The sequence below is a fragment of the Hyperolius riggenbachi genome, chromosome 6, assembly GCF_040937935.1.
Source record: "Hyperolius riggenbachi isolate aHypRig1 chromosome 6, aHypRig1.pri, whole genome shotgun sequence".
Lineage (NCBI taxonomy): Eukaryota > Metazoa > Chordata > Amphibia > Anura > Hyperoliidae > Hyperolius > Hyperolius riggenbachi.
The window spans coordinates 273,927,322-273,952,176 of record NC_090651.1 but is presented as its reverse complement, the minus strand read 5'-3'; the positions used below and the strand labels follow the sequence as shown (position 1 = coordinate 273,952,176).

Sequence of the window (24,855 nt, the reverse complement as noted above, 5' to 3'; positions counted from 1 at the left end):
TCTTTACTTTAAAATGCATTCACTGAATGACAGAAATACTGAAAATCCCACCTGAGAAGAAGGCGGAGTCCAAAACCTGTCATATATGTCAATTTTTTTTACTGCCTACTGTAATCGACAGCAAAGTAGGAAAAAAGTAAGTTATGATGCATTTTACTCTGGAAGAAATGTACTACTTATAAATATGTAGTTTAAATTTTACAATGTTAAGGTCTTACATTTACTTACTGCCTACTTTCTGTGAAGTAAATCTCCCGCCTCTCCTTATAGATACATGGTTTCTTCTATAATGCAAGGATATTGAGAAATTGAGTCGCACATCTATTGCTCTTTCTATGTTAGGTGTCAGATGGTCACACCAGATTGTTTCACCCATTAGCTAAATCAAGACAGACGAGGAAGCAGGCTGTGCAGTGGCTTGTTACCCATGAAACAAGTACTCTGTCCAGCACTTTTCTGCGATACACTTAGGCCTCGATTCATCAAGACTTATCGAATTGGTTAACGACAGTTCAGTAAAATACCTAATTCGTTAAGTTGATTTCAGGATTCATCAAATTTATCTACAGCTGTTAGTGAGCATTCGGTAATCATTCGGTAATGATGCGTTAAAATGGAAGAAAGTGCAATTCATGAAAATGAAAGTGGGTGTGGTTTAGCGTTAAATTTAGGATTAGTTATCTCCTTCACTGCTCTGTCGTTATTCCTGTCAGATCATTGCTGACAGAGAAGATGGAGCCATTTGAAGTGGTTATGTATCAGCTGAGAGTGATTCAAAGGTGCAGAAGGGCAAGAATAAGGTCTAGAACCATATCAGTTTGCAAGAGAATGGATTTATTTGCTCTTACAGGACATCTGCATTTCTCTTGAATCATCTTGTAAGAGAACACAGGCAGTGCCAGGGTTAACTAAATTGCTAGCTGCACTACATTTTTTTTTAGAAAAGGCTCCTATCAAGCCGTAGCTGGCGAAATTGTGGGATTGTCCCAAGCCTCTTCCAGAATCCTGGTCCAGGTGTTAAGCCCTATTTAGAATGTTGCTACGTAGTGTATAAAGGACTACCTTTTACCCACAATTCCATGGGAATCTTATGGTCTTGTGTTAAATTACCGCTGTAAAATGGAAATATTGACACATTACCGAATGGTTACTTGTTATCGATATTTTATCGAATTCACACCGAATGCGGAAAAACCTTGATGAATACAACTAGAAATCTATAAACTTCGAATTTGGTAATTTAACAAACTGGAAAAAGTTATCTCAAAGACAATGATGAATCGAGGCCTATATGTTTAGGTACACTTAATAGGTAGTCTGCCTGAATTACATAAGCAAATGAAAATTTGGCACTTAAAGCCCACATCCAAGATTTTTATTTCACTCAAGGTCAGTGTGCAGAGGTTAGAAACTTTTTGGAGAGTTTATCGCAGTCTTTGTCCCACTGTGTTATTTCCCCTTTGCTTCCTGATCCTAGGACCCTCAGGGAACTGATGGCCTTTAATATGAAAACATGGTTGTCATGGAGACAGGAAAACAGCAATATACAACTAGTCAGCGATTTTAGCTCTTCCCTATTCTAAAAATGTTTTATCTTTGGCTGCCTTGATCACTCCTGGAGAGATTTCACGACATCCTAGCTGGACTGGTAGAGTTAGAAATTCCCCCACATGGGCACATAGGATGGTCATAAAACCACAACAAAAACATCTAACCTCTTATCACACTACCCAAAACCACAATAAAAAAACAAAAAAAAACAAAACACTTTTTGGATTTGGGATTTCGTCAAAATATGAAGACCCAGAGACTGAAATCTCTAAACTCCACTTTCAGTCTCAAACATGTTCTGTCGTATAAAGTAAATATTATCCCCATCCTGCCACACACATCTATTATCTGCAGCACATGGAAATTAGACTGATGCAAACGGTGATTCGAAAATAACAAGTTCCTCTTTTTTTCTATTTCCTCCTTTATAAACAAAGGCTTAATTTCATGTTCCTCATCGATGCAGTTAACAAGCTAACAATAATCTAACTCGTTAAAAGAGGACTATGTGTTGCATGTGTAAAGTTTCTCATTATAGAGCTTTTTATACTTGTATGATAAGAATATAAAGTTGTTGCATAATCCAGAAAAAAAAAAAAACTTCCACTGAGGTAAATCAATCAGAAATCTCATTGATTGAGAGGAAGGTGAAAGCCCCTGAAAAGCTCGGCCCAACCTGCGATGTAAATGAATGCAGGACTCCCTGTGGTGGAAAGATAAACTCCCTGGATCAACATTGCACTATTTTTGTAAATACAGGTAGTGCTGAATAATGTTATTTTAGGAAAAGGGCAAAACACAGGGGGCTGCCAAAAATTCCACAATATAAATAAGCAATCCATTTCTATCCATAGGGTATACTTTACTATACATGTTCAGATCTGCCCTAGTAACTGGGAAGGGAAAAGCTGATTGGTTGTTAGGAGAGAAGGATGGAAACTGTTCTGCAGTGAGACACTGTATGCTCCAGGCTCAATGTTGTTTAGCTGTCGAAAACGATATCTAAGATAATTACAACTGAAGATTAAAAGATGTGTATGAGCCTGCCATTAGTATTGGTGCTCATCATGCCAATAACTGGGGTAATATGGTAGAATCATGATCCTGAGCAGGGCTGGTCTTTGAAAAGGGCAACTTTGTCAATGCCCATTGCGCCGTGAATACAGTCAAAATATGGGAAAACCCAAAACACAACAGGATGAATGCAAGGGGCACTTATGTGTAACAGAACACTTTAAAATTGCAGTTGTCTGTAATGGTCAAGCAAATTATTCCTAGGGGGACCCTGAAGACAATGAGCACCACACAGATATGGTGCTCGGTTATAGCTGAGCATGGTGTACTGTTTCTATGGAAATGGAAAGGGGGCGGGAGATTGCACAAAACGCTCACTTATCAGACCTCTTGGTGACCTCAGGGGAGGTCATCTGCAGTAGAGTGGACCTGTGCAGTCATCTGCGCAGTAGAGCGGACCTGGAGCACAATGGAAAGCCACTACTGTGCCTGCGCTGGAGCCGGGAAGATACATATTGCAGGTGCCTCTGTGCCTGCGCCACGGCCAACAAGTTGTTGGCTGTATTTTCAGGTGCTGCCAGCCCTGGAGTACCCACCAGAGGGTGTTTTTTTTTCTAATAGTTTAACTTCTTAAGACGTAACAGAAGTCTCACCTTCGAGAACTACAATGGCAAAGTCCTGGACAATTTGTGCTTTACGGCTGGCAAAGCATTGATAGGCACCGGAGTGGATTTTCTGAGCACTGCTTATAACAAGGGTTTCATTATCTGTTCCTCGTATAGATATAAACTCGTCGGCCTCTATGGGCTCTGTATTTCTGTACCACCGAACACTGTACCCCGGAGAGCCACTGATGGAGCAGGACAAGATTACTGTACTGCCAATGCCCGTCTTCAGCTTCTTGGGTGTCAGAGTCACACGCAGCGCTTCTGCAAGGAAAGAATCAATGTAAGAAAAGAATCCAAGGTTTTAAACACTCTATCAATTTCTAGAGCTATCTTATTATCCACTTGCATGAAAAGAATCATAAAAGAAACATTATTTAGCAGCCTTTGCACTAGACAGCTGATGCAGTATGTTCGGTGATAATGAGAGAAATGTATGAAGAGTTATGCAAGCAATGCCCATACAAAGTGCAAACAAAGACATTTTTTTTCTGAATCATGCACTGCTGTGGAATTTCTCTGTTAAATTATGCCCATCTGAGAGAAGACATTGTGAATGTGATTGTAAATGTTACTACATTAAGGGAAAATCGTCAGAACAGTGGATGAAAAAAAAACAACTAGCATAAATCTGTAATTCTAAGCAAAACCGGTAAATTTGGCATAATGTGGTGCCCCGGAATTGGGGATCGCCATAGACGCCAATTTAAAATGAATCAATTGATGGCTATGGCAGGCAATTTGGGCACCAAGGGTGTGAGAGTTCAGCTATTTAACAGCAGTGACTGTCACGGTGGAGTTCAGCTACTGTGAAGCCCAACTCCGGGTAGCAGCAGTGAGTGTGTGTGTGTGTGTGTGTGTGTGTGGGGGGGGGGGGGGGATGGGGGGGGCGGGGGGGGGGGGGTCAGCTACTGTGAAGCCAAATTCCAGGTAGCAGCAGTGACTGAGGAGGTGGAGTTCAGCTACTGTGAAGCCAAACTCCAGGTAGCAGCAGTGACTGAGGAGGTGGAGTTCAGCTACTGTGAAGCCAAACTCTGGGGGGTTCCAGCAGTGACTGAGGAGGTGGAGTTCAGCTACTGTGAAGCCAAACTCCAGGTAGCAGCAGTGACTGAGGAGGTGGAGTTCAGCTACTGTGAAGCCAAACTCTGGGGGGTTCCAGCAGTGACTGGGGAGGTGGAGTTCAGCTACTGTGAAGCCAAAGTCCGGGTAGCAGCAGTGACTTGGGAGGTGGAGTTCAGCTACTGTGAAGCCAAACTCCGGCTAGCATCAGTGACTGGGGTGGTGGAGTTCGGCTACTGTGTAGCTAACTCTGGGTATCGGTGGTGGAGAGCAGAGGTGTTCGTGTAAAGTGTAGGTAGTGGGGAGGTTATTGGTAGCCATAGATCGGTGGGAAGTTAATGTGAGGATTGGATAAGATAGAGCAATAGTAGCGTATTGGTACCATTACTAATATTCTACTTTTGTCAGTATCTCATGACTAAATCACCATGCAGCCTTTAAATCTATGCGTTTTAGCCCCCCACCCTTTTATGTACTAAATACCCTGTTCTTCACTTAAAGGACACCTGAAGTGAGAGGGATACGGATGCTGGCAGATTAATTTCCTTTTAACCTCCTTGCCGGTTATCCAGAGCTCAGCTTGGGGTAACCTGCGCAGGAGGATTTCTCAGGCCCCGCTGGGCCAATTTTCACAATTTTTTTTTATATTGCACTTTGCTAGCACTTTGCTAGCTGCGTGCATATCTCGATCAGTGTTGCCAACCGCCCGTAAATTTACGGGCAGCCCGTAAATTTTGATGCAAATTAAGCTGCCCGTGAATTCCATAAGGAATTCAGCAGCGTCCGTAAGGGCGGCTAGTCGGCCGCCCGCTCTGTTGCAGGAGGACAGCAGCACAGTGGAGGAAGAGCTGTGAGCAGCGGTCGAGAAGGGGGGCAATCTCCCCCCCTTCCCTCCCCTTTGTGCTCTCCCTCCCTCGCTAATCGCTATCCCCTCCTGAACTAGTGCTGACTGAGTGGCTGGCAGCGGGCGGGACTTACCTTCCGTCTCGCGCCAAGCGCCGGAAGTTCTGCTGCTCTGGACCAGACCGGAGTAGCGGCAAATCATCCGGTGCCTGCGACGAGACGCAGCAGGTAAGTTCTGCTCGCTGCCAGCCACTCAGTCAGCACTACTTCAGGAGGGGATAGCGAGGGAGGGAGAGCACTAAGGTGAGGGAGGGGGGGGGGGGGGAGATTGCCCCCCTTCTCCACCGCTGATGCCACAGCTCTCCCTCCACTGCGCTGCTGTCTTCCTGCTGGGGTGGGGGTCACCTGGCTACCTATTGTGGGCACATATACTGGGCACATATAACCCTGACTACATATACTGGGGACATATACCTGCCTACATATACTGGGGACATATACACCTGCCTACATATACTGGGGACATTTACCTCTGGCTACATATACCCCTGACTACATATACTGGGCACATATACCCCTGGCTACATATACTGGGGACATATACCTGCGACTACATATACTGGGGACATATACCTGCCTACATATACCTGCCTACATATACTGGGGACATATACACCTGCCTACATATACTGGGCACATATACCTCTGGCTACATATACTGGGCACATATACCCCTGACTACATCTACTGGGCACATATACCCCTGACTACATATACTGGGCACATATACCTCTGGCTATATATACTGGGCACATATACCCCTGCCTACATATACTGGGCAGATATACCCCTGGCTACATATACTGGGGACATATACCTCTGGCTACATATACTGGGGACATATACCTCTGGCTACATATACTGGGGACATATACCCCTGCCTACATATACTGGGCACATATACCCCTGGCTACATATACTGGGGACATATACCTCTGGCTACATATACTGGGCACATATATCTGCTGGCTACATATACTGAGGACACTGGCTGTTTGTCATTATGTGCATTTACTGGTGAAAAGCGGTCTCTTATGTGCATTTACTGGTGAAAAGATGTCTCTTATGTGCATTTACTGGTGAAAAGCTGTCTCTTATTATGTGCATTTACTGGTGAAAAGCTGTCTCTTATTATGTGCATTTACTGGGGAAAAGCTGTCTCTTATTATGTGCATTTACTGGTGAAAAGCTGTCTCTTATGTGCATTTACTGGTGAAAAGCTGTCTCTTATTATGTGCATTTACTGGGGAAAAGCTGTCTCTTATTATGTGCATTTACTGGTGAAAAGCTGTCTCTTATGTGCATTTACTGGTGAAAAGCTGTCTCTTATTATGTGCATTTACTGGTGAAAAGCTGTCTCTCATTACGTGCATTTACTGGTGAAAGGCGGTCTGTCAATACATGCAGTCACTGGTGAAACGCTGTCTCTTATGTGCATTTAGTGGGGAAACGCTGTCTCTCATTATGTGCATTTACTTGCCATGCCCACTATCGTAGCCGCGGCACGCTTTGCGCGCTGCAAATTTCTTCGATCATTTTGCCCCCTACCCATTTGACTGCCCCCTCATATGTGCCAGTCTAGAACCGGCCCTGTATCCCTGCCTACATATACCCCTGGCTACCTGTTCTGGGGACACCTATAGACCTGGGGCTACCTATTTTTGGGGAACCACTGCTGTCAGATTAAATGTATTTAGGGGGAAAAGCTGCCAGATTATGTGTATGTTGGGGGAATCGCTGCTGCCAAATTACATCTATTTTTTGGGAACCACTGCCATATTATCTGTATTTTGGAAGACCCTCTGCCAGATTACGTGGATTTTTGGTGAAATGCTGTAAGATTACATATATTTTGGGGGAAGGGGGGGAAACACTACGGCAGAGCTCAAACTTCCCTGGCAGACCTTTTACAGCAATACTAAAATCATGTATATTTGGCCCCACCCATGACCACGCCCACGTTATGTTGCGTGACCACGCCCATTTTTTCAGCTCGCAGCGGGGGGGATTTTGTCAGTAAAAAAAAAATCTTTTGTCAGTAAATTTTTAGGTATTTGTCAGTACAAAATAACGTGAAAGGTTGGCAACACTGATCTCGATCGCCACTACTTGCAAAGAGCGCCGGCGGCGATTGGAATAGGTAGGGGGATGCCACTTGTCAGCGGCTATCATGTAGCTAGCGCTAGGCTAGCTACATGAATTAAAAAAAAAAAAAAATTTAAAAAAAGTGCTGCGCCGTCCCCTTGCCGAAATAATTGGAACGGCAAGGGGGTTAAACAATGCAGATTGCCTGGCTATCCTGCTGACCCTCTGCCTCTAGTCATAGAACCCTGAACAAGCATTCAGATCAGGTGTTTGACTGGATTTGCCGCATGCTTACTTCAGGTGTGTGATTCAGACACTACTGATTTATGAAAGATCAGCAGGGCTGCCAGGCAACTGGTATTGTTCAAAAGGAAATAAATATGGCAGCCTCTGTATCACTCTCACTTTAGGTGTCCATTGATAGAATCTTAAGTTTGTCAGTAACTGAAAAGAACATTAAAAAAGGAGAGATATGATTGTATACATGGCTTTTAGACATAAAAGCCATTAATATTTCAGGGGAACATCTTAAAAGCAGGGAATGTGCACAAAAATTAGGGCCGAGTGTAATGTACTCTATCAATTCTGTGGAATCTACTGATAGTAGTAAACTGTACTATTTTATGTGGAGATCTTATGATAGCATTTCTTGAGGAAAGTCAACAGAGTAATCAAGCAGCTCAGGGTGACCCAAACTACTAGGACTGTATAGGGGGATAAAAGGAAACAAAAAATCCCTCCTACTAAAAAAAGCAAAGTTTGGTGTAATTTGCCTTCTTAAAACAGGACATTTGCAATAATTCAGTTATAAGTGAACATTTGTGGTAACCCACAATGCACTACTACTAAATATGCAAATTATCCCTTTTGAGGAAAGTCACAACCCCTTAGGTTTTGTTCTTCAGCATAGTATCCTAGCTGCTGAGGAAACCCTTGAAACCTTCCACTTTCAATGTACTGGAACAGCCACTGAATGGTATTACCTACATTCCCAAGTCTCTGCTGGCATCTACTGACATCATTCCTATCAAAAAGCTCAAAAAAGTGCCACATTTAATTTCTAGTCTCTTTATGACAGCTTTCCGGTGACTGTATTGCATCCTGTGGGTGAGAGCGGAATGTGTCAAGGTCTGAGCACACGCTACTGAATAATGTCACAAATTGTGACACAATAATATGCCCTGCAGTAACTCAAATGTACTTGTTATAACATGGTGGGACATACAGACTGTCACATCTAAAGGTGGCATATGCCGTGTACAGCCCTCTCATCCACAACAGGCTACTCATCAGTCACTCCATGCTGGGGACATCATGACTGGACTCCACTTTCTCTTCACACTAATGCCCTGTACTTTTTTACTTCAGTATTCAGATGGCAAAATGCTAATCTATGACTCTCATGTCCCCACTTAAATAAAGTGGCGATACCATGCATTTCAAAATGCTGCACTCTTACGTGACTTCTCTCTGTATTTATTTAGTGGTGACAAAAAATGTAAGGCTAGCATATATGGACCTGTGACCTTGGCTTTCTTTTGGTTTATGTTCAGTTTGACATACATGTATGACCCAGCTATACTAGTAAATGTAAACTGAGGTCAACTGAAGACAAACTAATACAATTATATTGACTTGCTGGCAAAATAATAAAAAGCCAACACCAAACTGAAGTCAAATGTCTGTGTACACAAGCTCTTAAAATGGTTAAATCCGCACAGTAACAAAAACCACAGAAAGCATTATGGTGGCTTGAACCAATGAAAAGGTATCAACAAATTGTGAAAATCTGGCATAAAAATCAAAGAAAATGGCAAAATGCGTTTGTCATGTCAGTGGAAATGAGTGGACTTTGCCACCTTTATAATTGTGGCATAGCGATAAAGTGACACTTCTTTAGTGAAGAGCTCTTCCCAATAATCTGGTTACATGTTGTTTCACTGTTTTCAAAGGGAGCACAGGGCTGCCATCTTTGTTCCTTTTGAAAGAATGGTGGTTTGGCTGTTATGTTGATCCTTTGCCTTCAGTGATGTCCCACATATACAAAATATGCAACCAGTGGGTGGAGTTAGACAAGAGTGAGAACCTCTGATTTGCATGCTTGCAATGAGTCCATTACTTGGTCTGTACAAATGTATTAAAGGCAGAGGCTCAGCACAACAGACCAGCGTCTAGCATTTCAGGTGAAGTTGCCAGTGCAAAATGTGGTTCAGCTACAATTTTGTTTTTTAAGCAATGCTTGCAGTGCAGTCCTGTACACTCAGTGGAGCTTGTGTGCTCTCCACCCATGGCAGAGGAATGATAGAGAGAGGCAGATATTCTGCCTTATGCTGGGAATACACAATACGTTTTCCGCGTTCGATTCTCCATGCGATTTATTAGCCATGGGATTCCCCCGTTCGATTCTCTTATCTTCCGCTCGTTTTTTAAAATCTTTTTTCCATTCACTTCTATAAGAAATTGAGCGGAACAGAATCAAACGGAGAATAGAACATGTTGGAATTTATAGATTGCGCGGAGAATCGAATGCGGAAAATGTATTGTGTATTCCCAGCATTAAGTGAGACAGCAAAACTCAGCAGATCACAAATCGCATGCAACAGAGGCCGGTCTAGATATAAGGCAATACAATTATACAACCATTGTCTAGTTTAACTGCTGTCCAGTAGGTGAACCAGTAGGATTTGCTGTACATTTCTGTTATGTTTGAGCACCTAATAACCAAGTTATTGCCAGCTGTTGGATGCTGCAGCTAAAGGAGGCAATAGGTGGTGATACTGAAGCCGAAGCCACAACAGGTGTGTATGTGTAAGGTGATCTGTTTGTAGAGTTGGGAATCAATTAGGAGTCCAATATTAAGGTTAGGCACCATTAGGGGGGGGGGGGGGTCTTAGGGTTAGGCACCACCAGGGGGGGACTTAGGGTTAGGCCCCCACCAAGAGGGTCTTAGGGTTAGGCACCACCAGGGGGGTCTTAGAGTTAGGTTCCACCAGGGGGGTCTTAGGGTTAGGCACCACCAGGGTGATTTTAGGGTTAGGCACCACCAGGGGGGTTAGGGTTAGGCACCACCAGGGGAGGGTTCTGTGTGAGAGTAGGGAGAATTTAGGTTATAGTTAGGTTCAAAATTATCTGTAAATTTACCAATAATGTAATACGGCAATTAAATCGCTATTTAATGCTTTTTGGTATCAATTTTGTTATTTAATGTTGAGCTTAAATTGTTATTTACCGATAATGCTAGTAATATCGTTATTCAATGTCCTGCCTAAATTAGCTCGCAACTTTTGTTGTCAGGAGGGCTTTACATGGGGGGGGGGGGGGGGGGGGGGGGGGTGGTGTAGAATTTGTCATCAGGAAGAGTATTGAGTGCTGAGGAAGTTAGGTTTAGATGTCAGTAAGGGAATTTAACATTGGTTGAGGTTAGGGTTAGGGCTGGTTAAGTCAGGCGCCTGAACCAGCTGCCGAGCATCTCTGCCCAATGCTTTTTTGCTAGTTTTACCCCTGCAGAGGGACACGAAAGCGCCCGCAGTTGGCCAGTCATGGACACTACATGTAGTGTTCAGGATGAAATGAGACATCAACATACATTGTAGAATGGATTTTAGCTACCAGTCAGTTTTAAATCTGCATTGGAAATGACTGAAAGGAAGGGCTGGTCTGGCTAGCCACTTTAGCACAGGGCACGGGGCCTTGGCATAGCCGCTTGATATTTGAGAGTAGCGCCTTTCAGGCCATTTACTGAGTTTCTGTGTTAACATTCTCAGCCTGTTCAGTCTAAGATGAAACTGGTGCTGTGATGAAACCAGAAGTGGCAATTATGAACATCTACATTCAAGTAACAGCAGTCTCCTGGGGGATCAGATACTATGGAGGCTGCTGATTGCAGCTGGCAGATGACCATAGATTTACTGTGATAATGCTGAAGCAGTTCTCTCAGACATTTATGTAAAGAAAAAAAAACAAAACAAAAAAAACCCCTACATTTTGTGTTCTCTCAGAATTTCACACCAGCCAATCCCCAAGTAAGATATTCTGCTGAATTTGAAAGTATTGGTGGTGCCACAACCAATTCACACAATACTCAATTTATGACCGCCAGAAGAGGGGGCTGTTTTTTCAAGCAAAAAGTTGCGGGTAGGGCTGGTCAATGAGATGCAAATAATTCCAAGTTGATGCAGGATTATGCAAATGGTGTATGCAAATTTATGCAGCTTAAAAGTGCACCAATCAAATTTTACCTCTGCAGGTCGAGCAGCATAAATTTGCATATAAAATTTACATAATACTGCATCAATTCAAATGATTTGCATCCCATTGACCATCGCTAGTTGTGAGACTTATGTGACTGGCAATTTAGACTACGATAAATAAAACACACATTTTATGTTGCATCAGTTTGTGATTATATATATATATATATATATATATATATATATATATATATATACATACCGGTATATATTATATATATATATATATATATATATATATATATATATATATATATATATATATATATATATATATATATACACCATTTTTTTTGATGTACAGCATAAAGGACACCTGAAACGAGAGGGCTATAGTGGCTGCCATATGTATGTCCTTTTAAGAAATACCAGTTGCCTGGCAGCCCTGCTGATTCTCTGCCTCTAATACTTTCAGCCATAGACCCTGAACAAGCATGCGGCAGATCAAGTGTTTCTGACATGGTATTGTTTAAAAGGAAATAAATATGGCAGCCTCCATATACTGTACTTCTCGCTTCAGGCTCTCTTTAAAGGGAGGGTTCACGGAGTTATAAAAATACGAATCCACTTACCTGGGGCTTTCTCCAGCCCGTGGCAGGCAGGACGTGCCCTCGACGTCGCTCCGGAGGCTCCCGGTCTTCCCCGGTGGCTCATCCGACCTGGCCAGGCCGGCTTCCTGGTCGGGCTCTTGTGCGCTCCAATATGTGTCTCACGCAGTCGCGCTGACGTCATCGGACGACCTCCAGGCTGTACTACGCAGGCACAGTAGTTCTGCGCCTGCACAGTGCAGTCCGTAGGACATTCTATGACGTCAGCGTGACCGCGTGAGACTCACGTTGGAGGGCAAGGAGAAGCCCGACCAGGAAGCCGGCCTGGCCAGGTCGGATGAGCCACTGGAGAAGACCGGGAGCCTCCGGAGCGGTGGCGAGGGCACGTCCTGCCTGCCACGGGCTGGAGGAAGCCCCAGGTAAGTGGATTAGTATTTTTATTTTTTTTAACCAAGTCCATGGACCTTCCCTCTAAAGTGGATTACCAGCCTAAAATAATTTCCTTTGCAACCGTTGGTTTCATCTGTGTTCTAAAAACAAGTGTCTTGTTTTCTAGGACTATGGATTTGTAAAGCAGAGTGCAGTAGGAAGAGGTGAAACTGCATACTCCCAGTCTGCAGACTGATGTTTTCTTGTGGGCTGTTATGATTCTCATGTCAAGCCTTAGGTCTGGGGACCCACTATGGGTGCTTTGCAGCAAATAGCCCATGATCTGCCAAATTTCAGTAGTGATCAGGACGCATACATGCAAAAAGGGCGTCGGGAAAAAAGAACGCGAGGTGTAAACGATAAGTGGCAATAATGTTTATAAATAATAATGTGTTGTATTTCGTTTACAATAATGTTTTACAAATTAAAAAAAAATAAATAAGGTGTATGAGTTTGCAAATTGTAAAAACGATAATCTTCCTCATTTTGAAAGTGAAATTTATAATACCGTTTGTTAAAAAACGATGATTTATGTATAGTAATTATAATTGTATAATATTGTGTATAACCTTAATTTATCGTTTCTTCATGTAATAAAATCTGAAAATATTGTTTGTAACAATGAAAAATAACTGTAGTAAACATTACTAAATATTACTAACATTTTACTGCAACTAAACCTAACCCTACTCTCACAAAGAACCCTCCCTGTACCTATCCCTAACCCCTAGACTCCCCTGGTGGTGCCTAACCCTAACCACCCCCCTGGTGGTGCCTAAACCTAAGACTCCCCTGGTGGTGCCTAACCCTAACCACCCCCCTGGTGGTGCCTAAACCTAAGACTCCACTGGTGGTGCCTAACCCCAACCACCCCTCTGGTGGTGCCTAACCCTAAGACCGCCCTGGTGGTGCCTAACCCTAACCACCCCCCTGTTGGTGCCTAACCCTAAGACCCCCCCTGGTGGTGTCTAACCCTAATTCTCCCCTGGTGGTGCCTAACCCTAACCACCCCCCTGGTGGTGCCTAAACCTAAGACTCCACTGGTGGTGCCTAACCCTAACCACCCCCCTGGTGGTGCCTAACCCTAAGACCCCCCCTGGTGGTGTCTAACCCTAATTCTCCCCTGGTGGTGCCTAACCCTAACCACCCCCCTGGTGGTGCCTAACCCTAACCACCACCCCCGGTGGTGCCTAACCTTAACCACCCCCCCGGTGGTGCCTTACCCTAAGACCCCCCTGGTTGTCCCTAACCCTAAGACCCCCTTGGTGGTGCATAACCCAAATCCCCCCTGGTGGTGCCTAACCCTAAGACCCCCCCCCCCTCTTGAGCGATCACTTTATTATGTGAATAATGTTTTACAAACAGTAAGTCATAACATTTTAAATAATGTTTTAGTTACATTTGATAGATAGGTTTAATATATTTGTAAACGTGATGGTATTATACCCCAGCTAAGCTTGCCAAAATATTCCCAGAGAGAGATTCTTCCTGTTGGAGGTGTAAAATGGATACGGGATCCCTGCTCCATATTCTGTGGAGTTGTCCGTCACTTTCCCAATTGTGGAGCACAGTGGAAAAATGGATAAAGGAAATGACTAATAGACCTCTGGAGTTTGATCCTCAGACATACTTGCTTAACCTAAACAGCTGGAGTATGAAAGCCTATAAGGGTTCAGTGGTGCGCCACATAATAAATTCTACAAAAACTAGAATGGTGAGAAAATGGGGCACTGCAGATCTCCCTACACTGCAAGAATTAGTAAAGGAATTAGATAGAATATATGATATGGAGCGAATAGTCTATACTATACAGGGTAGAGAAGAGAAGTTCTCTAAGGTATGGAACATTTGGATGGTATTCCGATATTCGGAGGAATTCACACAAATGCTAATTTAAATTACATACCTCTACTCCTCCTGGTGTAGAACCGACATAAATAGGAAAAGATATTAGTCTGGAAACCATGGACCCAGTTAGTGTATTGTTCTTTTGTTAACTTTTATTTGGAAGCAGAGTTTATAGTCACCATTGATATAAAACCTATGCGCATCCATTTCAGTAAACGAAAAGGTTATAAGTATATATTGACAATAGTTCGGTACCAACCATTATGTTAAGTTGTTGGGATTCTTTCTGTATGCTACATTCACACGCATGTCAAACCACTGATCGTAGTTGTACTTGTACATCTAAGAATTGCAATTGATGTTAAACTGTTCATCATTGTCTCATGAGTTACTATTCTTTGTGAGCCATTGTCATTGCACTTCTTATTGTATGCTCTAATAATGCTTCAATAAAAGAATTTAAAAAAAAAGCGTTAATCTCTGGCGCCCTTTTTTCCTGTTCGGCGCCCATTAAACTATATTTATTATGGGAGTGAATGGCGGCGCCCTTTTTGTCCATTAGCTGCCAGTGCCCTTTTTTCCTGCTACCGATCAGGAGTTGGCTACAGCAGCCACTGTTGCAATTGATCCACAATGTCTACCAAAATGTTGCAGGCAGTGATTTGCTATTGTTCCGCACTACTGCGTGTGGGATCGCCCCCATAGGGTTTTACTGTTGTAGTGCTTTGCTAACTGCGAGCTACCACGGAGGGGACCTGGAGGGTACTGAGGGACCTCGCTGGCTGGGGGGGGGCTATGGCGGGGGGCTGGAGGACACCCCAGGTTAGCCCAGATTTCCTCTTTCTTAAGTCTGTGTTCAGGGTCCCATTCACTGTAGTGAAAATAACCAAATGACTAAAATTGCCTATTGTTTTACAATATTCATTTATAGATTATTTATCCAACGTTTGCCCATTGCAAAATCTTCCCTTTTCCTGATTTACAAGTTGAAATTTGTCACTGATAGCGACATCTTTAGTTCTGCCAAGTGATTTGTACGGAATGTTTGTTACTGAGAGTTCTATGCACAGAGGGAGAGATTGCTTGCTTGCTTGGCAGTTGGAAAAAGGCATTATTACCCACAACGCAATGAGGTTCACAGACTGCAAACTGTCAGGACCAAGATCATGACACCACACTATGGGAGGAGTTTCACCACAATATCAGCCATACAAACCCCCCTGATGATATATTGAGAAAAGGTAAAGATTTCTCGTGGGAAAGGGGGTATCACCTACTGATAAGGATGAAGTTCAAACCTTGGTTAAAATTCCTCTTAACACCAAGATGGAAACAGCAGCAGTGTAGAGATGATCAGGGATTTCAGTAGTGGACCTGAAGAAATGAGCAAGGCCCAGAAGACCTGTAAATGAGGACTATGACTGAATTAGGCATTCTCACATCACGTTTTCTGACTATGCCTTTATTGCCTGTGTGTGACTTTGCTACACTCTGGTCTGAGTTTTTTTTCATTTGGCTTTAGTTCTGCATCAGACATCCAATCATGGGAAAAGAAGTTGCTATTCGCTTGAAAGGTGCAATCATATGCTTCAAGTGAGCCAAGTTTTACTTCAAGGCACTCTCCCATTACTAATCACCACAATGCATATGCCTCACACATGACATATTCACCTTCATGATTGTTCACCATTTCTGCTAAGACTGAAAACTTACAGCTGCCTACATTGTGTCTGAGAGCTCTGCTCATTACTGCTAACATCTCCCAGCATGCTCCATAGACACACAATCATTAGTAAGAAGCAAAGAAATTCTCCTAACAGGCAAATCCTGGCAACACCACCAGCTACACAGATTGTTTGGCAGTTGGTTTATTAGAGGTTTTCATTGGCTCAATTCAATTGAATCAAAGGAGATATACATTTTAGGATATTGTTTTGCTCACCACTACTACACCTCAAAAAAGGAATTAGTCTACCTAGCTTTATGGCTTGGTTAACATATAAAAAGTTGTCCAGTCCTGTCTTGTCAGTTTTATGACACTTGACATCAGTTTTGTATGTGTTACTATGATTGTGATTACACAAAAACGGTGGAAAAGTTCCAGCTCAGCCAGGTAAAACTGATGCAAAACTGACAGGACTGGACTGAAAATGTACAGATTTATGTGTGAACCTCAACTCTTCAAACATTTTATCCTGAGGAAATGCAGGCTGTAATTAAATGTAATCCTAATAAGGCTCCTGGCCCTGACAGATTTAGGAGGCGAGGGGCCTGAATTTGTCACATTACACACAGGCAAGCTGATAGCATCTCCAGTCCTCAGCCTGTGACAAACAGAACATGGCTTCCCTCATTGTATCACAGGAAGAAATAATCATATTCTGTTGAGGCTGTTTGCAGCTAGATATGCTGTGTAAACTATCTAAACTTTAATAAGTAGGTAACTTGTCTATATATCTTATCTATAGTTCGTTTTTCATCCGCTTTAACCTCCCTGGCGGTCTATTAAAACCGTGCAGCACTTTACATTTTTTTTTAATCATGTAACTAGCCTAGCGCTAGCTACATGATAGCCGCTGTGCAGCGGCATCTCCCCAGCCCCCCAATCGCCTCAGGCGATCAGCGTAAACAGGAAATCCCATTCAGAACGAGATTACCTGTTTGGCTTCTCCCGTCGCCATGGCGACGATCGTCATGGACGTCACCGACGTCATCAGGAGTCCCGATCCACCCCTCAGCGCTGCCTGGCGCTGATAGGCCAGGATGCGCAAGGGGTCTGGGGGCGCGGTGTGGCGGGTAGCGGCAAATCAGCGCGTAGCGGCGGCGATCGATAAGTACATGCAGCTAGCAAAGTGCTAGCTGCGTGTACAAAAAAATTATGCAAGTCGGCCCAGCAGGGCACGAGTAATCCTCCTGCGCGGCATAGCTTACCGCCAGGGAGGTTAAGTTAGACTTGAGTCAGAACACCTGATCTACATGCTTGTTCAGGGTCAATGGCTAAAAGTATTAGAGACATAGGATCGGGGGAGAGTCAGTCAACTTGCATTGTCTCAATATCACTCTCATGGAGGGGGAAGAATTTCAAACATAGGCAAAGTGACCCTAGACAAACTGCGTTTTGGGAGATAGGCCCGGTTCACACTGACGTTAAAAAAGGGTCCGTTGGTGGCTCGGAATGGATCCAATGGATTCAATGTTAACCTATGGATCTGTTCACATCAGTCTGTTCAAATGGATCCGTGTCACTCGATCCGCTGAACGGATCGCAAGTTTGCTGCTGCACCAATTTTTCCAGACCGCGTAGCCCTTCGGAACAGAAACGGAAGCTGAAGCATTGCATTGGGGGCAATGAGAAAACGGAACGTTTCTTCACACACTGAACAAAAAAGAACCATTCTAAGGAGCAAAATTGTGGAGGCTGCAGTGACTCTGCACTAGTGACACATGCAGGGCCTCCTTCCAACATAATGGCACAAAACAGCTTCAAGCAGCAGAGGGAAACAAGCTACATGCAGAGGAAGCAGCCACAACCAAACAGCACATATCTCTCTCTTCTGTATCGAGAGAGAACCCCGCAAATCCTGCGGGGACGCACAGGTTCTACTCAGCAGTCACTTTCGATCTTTCTTCCTCTGGCCCCGCAGTGACCGTCGCCCCGCATGGGAGATTAGGCAGTGCTTTGCTCGCTGATGATGCATTGCATGTGTGGGAGTAAGCAGTTATATTTACCTCTTGCGGACACTTCTTCTCTTTCTCCACCACTGGCTAAACACTCAGAAGGTCTTCTGGGTCCCGGTCTATTCTGATCACATGATATGACGTGATCAGGATTCAGGAGACAGTGTCAGCAGTGCAGTGTCACCCGGTGGTGAAAGAGGGGTGATGGAAGAGACTCTTCCATCACCCCTCTTCCACCAGCAGGCGGCGCTGCACTTCTGACACAGTCTCCTGGATCCTAATTACATGTCATGCCATGTGGCCGGAACAGAGAAGACCTCCCAAAAGTACGTCGCGGGGGAAAAGAAAAAGCTGATCCAGCTGTCCGGACAGGTATATATGAGCGCTCCCTGCTGCCACCCCTAATCTGCCGCTGCAGCCGAGTCTGCTAGGCTGGGGAAGGCACATTTCTCCAGCAGCAGGAAAAATTCAGCCCAGCAGCCAAATAAAGTTCTACTTTATTTGGATTTGGCTGCTAACGGGTTAAGTGTGTGTCTGTGTGCGTGTGTGTGCTTATGATCAATACCGGGTCATTTCAAATACAAGAAATACTGCAAGTTTCCATTTTGTCACAATCTAGGAAGTGATGTAAATGCTTACCTATTACAGTTAAGGTGCCAGTGACCTCAGCAGAGCCAAAGCTATTTGTGATCTCACAGATATAGGTTCCGCTGTCTTCTAAGTGCAGGTCTGTCATACCCAGACCTGTGCTACGTTTGCTCCAACGGCTGTCGGAGGGCACTGGGCGGCCATCTTTAATCCAGCGGGAGGCCAGGTTTGGATATCCTGAGGCAATACATGGTAGCTCTACTTTATCCCCCACAAACACTTCGTGGGATTGGAATCCATCAAGGAGAATGGGAACAGATTCTGCGGGTTCTAAAGAGCAGATAAACAGAAAAAAAACTGAAATCAGTGACAGAAGATATGGCGTGTGTGCAGATCTAGGTAATTCTGCAGGTTTGCCCACTGTATGCACAATTGTGCATTACTTAAAGGGGGTTGTAACGTCCAAAAATTACCTAAAAATAGTTAGTGCCCCAAATATATATGTAAACCCATTTTTTTTCTAAAACAGTTCTCTATATGTCCCCTTTTACCTGTCGGTGTGCCTTTGCTGAACTTTGACAAACTGAGCAGTGCCAACAGGATTGTTGGGAGTCTTTTTTTTTCTTTTAACTACCTGCGGACCGAGCGAGTATGAATCTACGTCGGGCAGGGGGCGCTGCGGTCCTGACCGGACGTAAACTCTACGTCCCATTGACCGCGCGCTCCCGCCCGTCCCTCAGTCCGCTCTGCCCCCGCCGCAATGTGATGCCCTGCCGCCTCTATGACGGCAGAGCACTGTGAGCCGGGCAGGAGCCCTTTTCATTGGCTCCTGGCCCTGTCATTCATGTAAGCCGTTCCTATTGGCTTACATGGAATGACAGTCAGGAACCAATGAAAGCGGCTCCTGACCGGCGCACAGCGCTCTGCCGTCGTAGCGACAGCAGAGAGAGCAGCCTGCGGCGGGGACAGAGCGACGTGCCCGGCGGGAGCGACGGTAACTTGCGGCGGTTCGTCGGGAAGCGGCGGTTTGCTGGACCAGCACTCTCTGGTCCTTAAGGGGGCAGAGGGTGCTGGTCCAGCAAGGGTTAAGCAACCGTAACAAGCTTATCTCAAAAAAGCACACAGAAACTTCCTATTTCAGATAAGATAAAACACTATGACCAGAAGGCAATAAATTCCCCTCTTCCTTTGAAGAGTTTACACAGTGATGTAATCCTCTTATCTAGGTGATGTTTTCTGTGGGAGGGACAGTAATCTTTATAATAAGCAGTACATTAAAAAAGAAAAGAAAAAGAAAAGAGCAGTAGTAATGTCACTTTTGGCATCACAGAGAAATAGTAAAAATGGAAACCATAAAAAAAAATATTATTTCATTTTTTTCATATCACATCTATTAACCCCCCTGGCGGTATAAAAAAATCCGCCAGGATCGGAGCGCCGCAGGTTTTTTAAATTTTTTTTTTCCTATATCATGTAGCGAGCCCAGGGCTCGCTACATGATAGCCGCTGCTCAGCGGCATCCCTCCGCCTTCTTCGATCGCCCTCTTCGATCAAACAATGGGATTTCCTGGAGGGCTTCCCCCGTCGCCATGGTGACGGGGCGGCTTGACGTCACTGGGAGTCCCGAACCACCCCTCAGCGCTGCCTGGCACTGATTGGCCAGGCAGCGCACGGGGTCTGGGGGGGGGGGGGGGGGGGGGGGTGCGGCGCGACGGATAGCGGCGATCGAGCGTGGGGCGGCGGCGATCGGTGTGCTGACGCAGCTAGCAAAGTGATAGCTGCGTGTAGCAAAAAAAAAAAAAAATTAAACAAATCGGGGTTACCGCCAAGGAGGTTAAAGGGAGCCTGAGCGCTGATTAAAAACGTAATTTGGACTTATCTGGGGCTTCCATCAGTCTTCCGTAGTCCGTGAGGTCCTCCGGCATCCCCTTCTCCCCTCTCCTCGTCCTGATGGTGGCTCTGGTAATCGGCGACACTCTGGGGATGTCTCTGGTGTGCCCCCCGCCACCACGCTGGTCGCCGTAAGCTTCCAGCACATGCACGATTCAGACTTTAGAGAACCACGCATGCGCAGGAGGATTATGGCGAGAAGACACGGCGAGGGGGGTTTACACACGACTTCAGCGAGTCGTCAATTGCTGAAGCTGCCACCGGGACCAAGAGAGGGGAGAAGAGGATGTTGGAGGACTTTGGAGGCTGGAGGAAGCCCCAGGTAAGTCCGTTTTTAATCAGCACTCACGGTCCTTTTAAATCTGATAGATAAAAATAAAATCAACAGTATAGGTAATAATTTCTAATTAGAAGATTTTTTTTTTAGTTAATATGTAATTTTAATCCCTCTTTAAAGGGGCTTACCTGATACTATAAGACGCGCCCCATTGCTCTGTCTCGTCTCTCCACTGTAGCGATGTCTGGTTATACATCTATAGGTGGACAGGGCATCCTCCTTCTGTACATCCAGTATATAAAGGGCACCCATTGGTGAGGTGACAAATCTCCCCTCTAAGAGAAAAAATAAAAGGAGACAATTATAAGACAATGGTGGTAAATTACTGCAGGTCATACACTTTTCATAAGAAAGAACCTCCTATCTGAACAAGCCACCATTAATGTAATTTCATATTACAGATAAACAAACGGACAGCGAAGAGGAGGACAATAAATATAGCGGGATTTGCAGGCTGCTCATTACCCACTTTGTCATTTATTACCACCCTCCTGACAGCGTCAGCACTAGAAGTGCCAAACCTATCACCTCTATAGCTTCCTGTCACATAGTCATCCTGTGCTACCTTTTTATAGCACAGTCTGGCTGTTCCAGCATAGAGGATACAGGCCCCGCGCTATCTTCATGTAACATACAGCATACAATCAGAGCCATGCTATATATAGCACACACCAGCTGATTGCCTATTACAGTACAGTTCATATGTAAATTTCCCATACTAGTTACTCTAGCTAGCTCAGCTGATAATTTAGTAAGATCTACAAATACAAGCTGTATATTTTATCAAACAAGCCTAATAAAAAGGTCCATGGGATAATAGGTTAATAAAGGAGGACCTGAAATCAGAACGCACCCTCTGCTCTAAAAGATGAAACCGCATAATAACCTTCAAAGAAAAACATTTATCTGCTATGGCCAATTCAAATCCTACAGTGATTCTACTTCCTGCTTTCATGGAAGCAGGCATAGGTTTAGCATCCTGTGCTTTTCAATTAGCTGCTCTGTGGCATAGGAGATTCCGGAGCGGACACAGCTGAGAGATCAAATTACAGTTGTGATTAGTCACAGATAAGGGGGAATTAGACAGGCTAAACTCTCTTAATACATACAGGGTACATTCCTCCATGCTTTCCTTCTGTCCTGTGCAAGAGTTCAGGTCCACTTTAAGAATTGGAGCTAGCTGTCAGCTCTATAGTCGTTTCATAAGACCCGCATAAGACAGCTGGTAGCTGAACAAAGTTATATACAATCCAATGTGCATTAATGGAACATTTCATTTTTGTTATGAGCAATTCATTCCATTCCGTTCAGGTCTCTATATTGCCATATCTGTTTCCTTTTAAACAATGCCTATCCCTTGGCTGTCTTGCTGATTCTGCGCCTCGGTTAAGCCAAAGTACACAGATCAGGTGCGCTCTCTAAAGTACACGCATTCAATTACTGTCATCCGCAGTGATTGGGACTTGATCTCTCGGGCAACAATGTAGGGCGGAGTTCTGTACAGGCGCTTCACTAGTCTGCTACTATGGGGGAGTGGTGCATGGGAGGAGTATGAACTGAGAACAGTGGCTGGCTACGCCCATCAACATTAGAGGCATGCTTGCCTCAAGTGTGCAATTCAGGCACTACGAAAGAGAGACAAAATCACCAGGTAAGAGAGTTTGTACCTAGGAGAACAATTTCAATGCCAGCCAGGCCACTGGACACCCACCAGGCCCTAGCACTTGCCTAGGTTGCCTGGTGAAAAATATAGCTCTGGTAACCAATATTCTAGGTTTCTTTTTGCCTGGAGTAAGGCTTTTAATAACGTGAACAGATAAAACAGAAGGACTTTCAGCATTCTTCTGTGTGCTACATAACATATGTGCAGTGTTAATTAAAATGAACCATAAGGCAAAAACTATCAATAATTCCAGGCTTTGTACAGATTTGCATTATTATGATTATAGTTGTGAAACAACAAATCTATCAATGTTGTTTTCTTACTAATTATCCTAATGTAAATCTATAATGTATAACCCCCCCCCCCCCCCCCCTTTCCTCTCCCCTCCCCTGCACCAGTTCTGAGCTGGACACATTGCAATAATCATTCTCTCAGGCCAGGATTGACACAGAGACTCTCAGTAATGGCAGCAGAACAGTGATGAGTGTTTGAGGAGCTTGTGAAAGAGGGAAGATAAATGAGCAGATTGAAGGAAAGCTCAACAGTGTCTTCAGCTATCACATTGATGCATTGTAGGAAGCAGAGGAATTGTACCCAGCAGATAAGGGTAAGACTTTAGGTCCATCCACATTATACTCACAAACGTTACACCAGACATCGCCATGTTGCAATAAAATGTATCCGTGTTTTTGAGTTGCAACAGGACACAATAAAAACAACCTCTGAGGGCCCGTTTCCACTAGCGCGAATTCGCATGCAGACAATGCATGCGGATTCGCATAGGCAATACAAGTGGATGGGACTGTTTCCACTTGTCAGTTTTCATTTGCGTTTTTATGTGCAGGATTTTTCTGCACGGTAGACCCTGCAGAATTCGCCTGCGTGTGGAATGCAGGCGAATCGCAGGCAATGTATTTAATAGGGAAATCGCATGCGGTTTTTGCATGCGTTTTTTCCCGCGATTTCGCGTGCGATTTCGCATTGAAAGTAATGTAAATTGACACAGGCAGTGACATGGTTAAAATCGCATATACCCTGCCTATGCGAAATCGCATGCGAAATCGCGGCAAAAAACGCATGCGGAATCGCATCCGCATGCGATTTTGTCAGCGGTGATATGCGGCGATTCTGCACCGCACTAGTGGAAACGGGCCCTTAGTCAGTTAATATATAATCTGTAGAAACTGATTTGTATGTACAATGCCAAGCTTGTTTAAAACTTGCCATTATTCCAGGGCTATAAATCACAGTTTAGAGAAGTCTGTTTCCAAAGAAACTCTTATGGTGGCCATACATGGTACAATGTATTCATCCAATCTTACCATTTCTATGTAGTATGAGGGTAAATTAAGTGAATATACTGAAAGGATAATTTAGGCAGTTCCCTTATATTACATAGAAATTGTAAGATTGGATGAACAAATTGTACCATGTATGGCCACCATTAGGGCTTGTTCACACTAGAAGAGCTTTTTAAAGAGACTCCGTAACAAAAATTGCATCCTGTTTTTTATCATCCTACAAGTTCAAAAAGCTATTCTAATGTGTTCTGGCTTACTGCAGCACTTTATACTATCACTGTCTCTGTAATAAATCAATGTATCTTTCCCCTGTCAGACTTGTCGGCCTGTGTCTGGAAGGCTGCCAAGTTCTTCAGTGTTGTGATTCTGCTATGAACTCCCCCTTCCAGGCCCCTCTATGCACACTGTCTGTGTGTTATTTAGGATTAGAGCAGCTTCTCTCTTATCTTTTACAAGCTGGATAAATCGTCCTCTGAGCTGGCTGGGCTTTCACATACTGAAGAATTACAGACAAGGGCAAAGCTGTTTGCAGGAAGAAACAAGCAGCCTGAAACTTCAGTGCATGAGAACAGGGGGAAAGAAACACACAAATGATCTCTTGAGATTCAAAAGGAAGGCTGTATACAGCCTGCTTGTGTATGGATGTATTTTCTATGTGTGGACATACTGTACATCAACCTACTTCCTGTTTTGGTGGCCATTTTGTTTTTATAAACAAACTTTTTAAAACTGTTTTTAACCACTTTTAATGCGGCGAGGAGCGGCGAAATTGTGTCAGAGGGTAATAGGAGATGTCCCCTAACGCACTGGTATGTTTACTTTTGTGCGATTTTAACAATACAGATTCTCTTTAAGTGTTAGTGATTTTGAAAAGCTGTTGCTAATGCAATGCTATGGGGAATTTTTTTTTAAATCACATCGCTCCAGTGAGAACACATACATAGGATAACATTACTAGGAGCTTTAAAAATCACAAAGCGCTCAGAAAAGCTCTTGTAGTGTGAACAAGCCCTTAGCCTTTCACACTATGCCCATTGCAGCGTAAT

General features: G+C 44.1%; 1 protein-coding gene across 5 annotated transcripts in view; it reads right to left on the bottom strand.

Moving 5' to 3' along the window:
• Positions 1-24,855, bottom strand: part of DSCAML1 (DS cell adhesion molecule like 1) — a 406,342-nt gene that overhangs the window by 92,149 nt on the left and 289,338 nt on the right. For 4 of the 5 annotated variants that reach the window (XM_068240886.1, XM_068240887.1, XM_068240890.1 and 1 more), the window contains 3 exons: positions 20,974-21,120; positions 18,670-18,948; positions 3,219-3,494 (listed from right to left, as the gene is read on the bottom strand). In XM_068240886.1, coding sequence (XP_068096987.1) covers positions 3,219-3,494; positions 18,670-18,948; positions 20,974-21,120 — 702 coding nt within the window. Of the gene's footprint in view, positions 1-3,218; positions 3,495-18,669; positions 18,949-20,973; positions 21,121-21,954; positions 22,187-24,855 lie in introns of those variants that run through there. The other variant, XM_068240888.1, reaches the window with a different exon arrangement.